A 5,899-nucleotide genomic window follows, 5' to 3' on the forward strand; every position below is an offset into this window, starting at 1 on the left:
GGAGAGAGAGAGAGAGAGAGAGAGAGAGAGAGAGAGAGAGAGAGAGAGAGAGAGAGACTGTCCCTATACAGATTTCACGGGACATATGGCCCCACCAATACCTTGATTTAAGACTCCGGGCCTCCAGAGCCGTGAGAGAATAAATTCCCATTGTTTTAAGCCACTGAGTCTGTGATAATTGATTACAGCAGCTCTAGGAAATGAAGATTCAACTTCCATGGCTGGGAAATGGGGCGATGATGCAGGTGTCCGCATTAAATGAGAAATTTAATTAAAGCAAGTCTCAATGCTATACTAAAATATATAGGGAAACTTTCTGATGCTCAACATTGGAAATACGTGTGCATTTGTAAAATCTATCTAAGGAGTGAGTCCCAAGATGATGGAAGCGAGAACAGGAATTGTTTGCGCTATTATTGCCTTTTCACAGTTTTGCCTCAGCTTCCAAAAAACGGCTGCAGTGGCAGATGTGGTAGTGATTTCTCAGAACCCTTCTTACTGAGAGGTGTGGCCATCCTTTGAGATTTCAGGGCGTGGCTCCTTTCTGAAGGTTCCCATTGGTCAATGGGAGATCCCTGGCAGCCAATGACTGTGGACGAGGCCTCCCAGTGGCTCCAGACTGAGAGTTAAAAGGCGCCTGGACCACAAGTGTGTTGGGCTGCTTCCCTGGCCCAGCACGGCCTGCCTCGCAGGTCTCTCCTGAGAGCCCCTGTCCCATAAATCACTAGCGCAGGAATCCCCATCTCAGGCTCTGCATCGGGGGCAATCCCCAGCAGGGGCACCGGCTCATTTAATCATAGCCACTTATCTCCCTGCCTCTGTTCACAAAGGATGTGCAAGGAAGGGAAAGAGGTCATTCTCTTGCTGCTATTTTCAAACACGAATGTCATTAAAAATTATCTTGTGCATCCGGTAACACCAGCCAATACCCCTGCAAATCTTAAGACGTCAGCTCCGACAGCATGCTCCAATTAAGTCTAAATGACTGTCGTCAATTGAAAAGCCATCAACTGTAGCGAGAATCTGAGAAATTTAAAAACAGAATCGAAGCAAAAAATGTGCTCCAGGGTTGCAGATGGAGGACGTGGGAATTCGTTTCTGCTTTATCTTAAATTTATTTCTGCTGGGTGTGGTGGCACGTGCCTGGAGTCTCAGTTTCTTGAGAGGCTGAAGCAGGAGGATATTTGAGCACAGTGATTCGAGGCCAGCAATATCGGGCAATATAGGGAGACCCAATTTCAAAACAAAACAAAACAATTTTCCAAGGAGAAATGGCCTTGAACTATACAAGTTCCTTAAACAGAGCACACATCTCTCTGGACTCAGTTTCCCCATCCATAACCTAAAAGCAGCAGAGCCTCTCAATTATTCACTATCTTTAGATCAGTTCAAAGATTGCCATCTTTAGCATATGAGTGTGGTTAAGGGCCATAGGTCGTGGCCACATTATTTTTAACACCTTCATTACTGAGGATTGAGCCCAAGGGTGCTCTGCCACTGAGCTACACCCCAGCCCTTTTTAAGTTTGAGACTGAGTCTTGCTAAGTTGCCCAAGCTGGCCTCAAACTTGCTACCCTCCTGCCTCAGCTACCTGAGTAATTAAGATTACAGGCACGCACCACCATGTCCTGGCCATATTACCTTGCCCAATATCCGTCTCCTCTCTAAATGAGGCCACCCGTCGTCCCCACTAGGCTGGCCCTCACATGCAGATGAGCCTTAAGCTATGAGTTCAAAAATTACTTCCATTTCCTTCAGTACTGTTTCTTACCCGCCCTTGAACCAAAGGGATTTGGACATCTCTCCTTCTCCTCGGGCCTGCGGGACAGACAGATGGACATGGTCAGTGTGGTTGTCCTCCAATCCTACGGCAGACTGCAATTCAATTCTGTCTCCCCTTTGAGCTTGGAGTCAGGAACCTGGGTCCTACTCCCAGCTGTGTGTCCTTAGGGAGTTCTCCAGATTTCTCTGAGCCTTAGTTTGTCCATCTTTAAAGTGGGCTGGGGGAGATTTCTCTCTGTCACCAACCTCAATCAAACCTCATTTGTCAAACCTGGGGGTTTGTTAGCATCATCCCCAACAAGAGCTTGTCCTCTGTAGCTCTGGGATTAAAGGAAGCAGTGCTCTTCTGAAATAATGATGAAATATTTTGCATATCCAATTTCTTCCCTTTGTGGTGCTGGAACCCAGACCTTGCAAGTGCTCCACCATTGAGCCACACCCAGCCAGAATGTCACTCATCTTTAAGTGTTACCTCCTCTAGGAAGCTTTCCTGATCACCTTGGGGGTAGTTTTATGTTCTTCTGTGAAACCCAGCTAACCTGCCCAAATTTATTTTTCTTGTCATATCACTAGTTCCACCAGCAACAGTGAAGGCTGCATTTAACTTGCTGACTTATAGAAAGTTACTCAATAGACTTTTTTTTTTTTACTAAATACTCTTTCTTCTCTTTCAAATTTAGAATCATGTGAATGTTTTGATTAGTCAAAAATAATATAAAATTCCATTTCAAAACAAATAAGGCATTTGGTTTGAAATTTCTGAGACTTTGCTATTCAATGGTCTCAGGTGTTTGTTTAGGGTCTTCTGCCAGCCTCACCCCAGCTTGAAAGGTCACTGTGGATGACACAGCCCTGGTGGGCGGAATGAAGGAATAATGAATGGCTTCAACCCCACTGCCCATTTGCAGTCAACCCAGAAGTGAAATCTTTCACTTTATTTCTTCTCTGATGCTGACCCAACCTCACATCTTTCTCTAATCTGGACAATGACCTACAATTTTTAACAGGGAAAACCCTAAATAAACCCTCTGGCTTCACTTTCTCTTAATAGATCTAAAAATCACTAATCTTGGAGGGCATGCAGCCGGGAAATACATTGTTAGTCTCCCACTAGCTTTGCTGTAGATCACATCCCTGACGTCTGGCTATGTGATCATGACAGTTGCCTAGGTTACTCTTCCAGGACCTGAAGGTCACTTTTTGGGAAAACGCCGACTCTTCCCTTGGTCCTACAGGCATCCATGCCTACTGGTGTCTGTCTCCCCTGCTGTCTTAATCTTTGGGTCAGATTCTGCTCAGCTCTGCATGTTGACATGTTGATCATTTGAGAAGTGGTTCTTCCAAAACTAGAATACAGGGATAACTCCACCTAGGCTCTCTCTGCCTTCAAGGCTCAAGACACCTACCAGCCAGCAAGGAGTAAAAAGAGGTGGCACCTCAGTTCCTGGAGATCTCAGCCTAGGCCCCTAAAGACATAAATATTCCTCCCCTGTATTAACCTAACTCTCATAATAAATTCCTCTTTTTCCACCTAACGTCCTTGAAAGTCCTCCCTGTGCCAAGCAGAAGCCCTTAACGGAAGACTTGGCTGGGCACCTCCTTCTGGCCTCCTGTCCGTGCCTACCTCCAGGAGGCTAAAGCCTGGGGTCTCTGACCTTCCTTTCCCAGCCTCACATCCCCTGTCTGCAAAGGTGCAGCACTGCCCAGCAGGCCAGAGCAGCAATGGGCGGGGCCAAGCAGGTGTGGGCCAATTTGGCTGTGGAGGCAGCGAAGGCAGGGCTGCAGGAGGTGGGAAATGGGCGTGGCCAAGCTGTCTTTAGGTTGGGTGTGGGCAAGGCCAGGGCACAGGGATCAAGTTGGCAAGGGTGCGAGGTGGCGCGCAGCATGAGGAAGCTATGGCAGGAAAGGGTCAGGGTGGGCGAGGCGCGGCGGGATGTGGGAATACCAGCAGGAACAGGAGAGGGGAGTTGGGCGTGGCCAATTAGCCTGAACGGGTCAGTGGGTGGGGTCAAGCTGCGTGAGGGTGTGGTATTGGGCGTGGTCAAGCTGGTGTGGGCGGGGCTGCGGGCCTGCTGACTCACCTCCTGCAGCTGCATCCGCACTTTGTTGAAGGCTCGCAGCCAGTTGGCCTTGGCCCTGGACATGGAGTCCTGACCCTCCTGGCCTTCCTCATCCTCCCGTGGCCTGAAACTGAGGCAGGGAACGTGATGAGCTGCCAGGGCCATGATCCCTTCCCCTGACCCTCTGTCTTCCAAGCCATGCACGCTGTGGCCTCTCTGGCTCCTTAGAATCGCTATCACCCTCCGGACTCACCCCCCTGATCCCTTCACAGCCAGAACCCCCTGGCCCCTCTGACCCTTGGTAATTCCATTTGTCCCTGGTCATTCAGATGCTCTGAGGCCTCTCCTGTCTCAGCAGCCCTAAGGTCACGCCCCTAAGAGCCTTTCATGAACCCACTCACCCACCTTGTCACCTCTGAGTCCTTCAATAAATGCACGGCCCTGTGACACTCCAGACCCACAACTGCCCAGGTCCACAATCACACCCTTCATGGCCTTGCTGACCCATGACCTTGACCCAGCCCCTCCAAGCCCCTCAGCCCCGTCTGTTACCTCTCCTCAGCCTTGGGGGGTTCAGGCTCGGGTGCTCCAGGCACCTCTTCAGGTGTGGGTGGCTTGGAGGTCGCCTTGGGCACATCGGGGGCCTCCGTGGGCAAGGCGGGGGCCTTGTCCTCCTTCTCAGGAGCAGCTGGCGGGTGGCTCAGGCGCTTGAAGTCTTTGGGCTCCGCTGCAACTGACTCCTGCTGGACATAGCTGCCCAGGTCGTCGGGCACCTCCTCCTCCTCCTCCTCCTCCTCCTCCTCCCTGTCCCCTGCTCCTCCTCCCCATGGGCTGCTTTGTGCCTGACTCTGCACTCTGATTCATTCTCATAGACTGTGAAGTGCTCCACTGTGTCATAAACTACACCTCTTGTCTCTTTATCTGATACTGCACATTAAGTATTAGAATAGAAAAGCTGATCTTTCTTGAGAGAAGGGGCAGGTTCCCTCACAAGGCCAACCACAGACAATGAGAAAATCTTAGTAAACATGTGTCCCCAGAAGATCTTAAGTTTGATTGGTCATTGAACCCTGGAGGTGTTGTAGGGACAGACAAGGCAAGGACCCGAAGACAGCAGGAAACAGTTTTATTTGGCTGCAGCCAGGCTCAGAGGGCACAGCTTTTGCTGTAATCAATCAATCCCCTGAACCCCGAGTTCAGGGAGTTTCAGAGTTTTATACCCAGCATGTAAGGGGAGGGGCTCAGCAGTTCACAGTCTGCAGAAGTTCACATGAAATCAGCTTTTTCTCTCACTGTTCTGGGCAAGTTAACTCTTCAAGGACAACACCTGAGAAGGGGGGAGCTTCTTCTCCCCTCTCTTTCCTCCCCTGCCAGCTGTTACCATGGAGCCCATTTGTAACTTATCTTAAAAACGTAGACATCTCTGTGAAGCCCAGCTCAAGGCCAGAGGCCTTGTTTGCACATTTCTTCAAACTACTATACTGGAGACGTTTGTGATAACTAGTAAGGGGGTGTCCAGCACCTGGAGTGCTGGTATCTTCTCAGCCAGTGGCCAAGTAAGCAGGGTGACACGAAAATAGGAAGTTTATCTACATTGGACTCTTTTGCAGAGACTCTTTTGCTGAGAGTCCTAAAATCAGTCTGGGTGAGGATTTCTGGAGAAGCCCAGTTAAGTCTTTCTGTGGAGAAAGGGGGTGCCACTTCAAAGGCTGCAGCTGTTTGGGATTCCCTAAAGCCCTGGCCACCCGTGGGTCCCCAGCTCCTCTTCCTCTCCAGCCTCCAATCTTTTAAGTGAAGACCTTCTATTGCAAGTGACTTGTGCACTCAGAGCTGGGAGAGAAGCAAAGGTCCTTGGGGACCACAGTGAAGGAGGGAGAGGGTCTGTGGACACTGGGTGGGCCTGGTAAGTCCGGAAGCCACACTGGCATCAGCACGCACAGGGGCAGGGGCTGCATGAGGCCTGTCCGGCAGGTGCTGAGGACACTGGGCTCACCCTGCATGCTGTGAGTGGGGCACACCCAGGGAGGCCAGGAGAGGAGCCGCCCTGCTGGGACTTC

The 5,899-nt window shown here is 50.3% G+C and overlaps 1 protein-coding gene across 1 annotated transcript in view; it reads right to left on the reverse strand.

Annotated features, from left to right (window-relative positions):
• Nucleotides 1-5,899, reverse strand: part of Unc13a (unc-13 homolog A) — a gene marked incomplete at its 5' end in the record, with an annotated part of 49,810 nt that overhangs the window by 35,042 nt on the left and 8,869 nt on the right. The window contains 3 exons of the mRNA XM_048795361.1: nucleotides 1,772-1,818; nucleotides 3,864-3,972; nucleotides 4,395-4,690. Coding sequence (XP_048651318.1) covers nucleotides 1,772-1,818; nucleotides 3,864-3,972; nucleotides 4,395-4,690 — 452 coding nt within the window. The remainder of the gene's footprint in view (nucleotides 1-1,771; nucleotides 1,819-3,863; nucleotides 3,973-4,394; nucleotides 4,691-5,899) is intronic.

This window comes from Marmota marmota, unplaced genomic scaffold, assembly GCF_001458135.2.
Source record: "Marmota marmota marmota unplaced genomic scaffold, marMar, whole genome shotgun sequence".
NCBI lineage: Eukaryota > Metazoa > Chordata > Mammalia > Rodentia > Sciuridae > Marmota > Marmota marmota.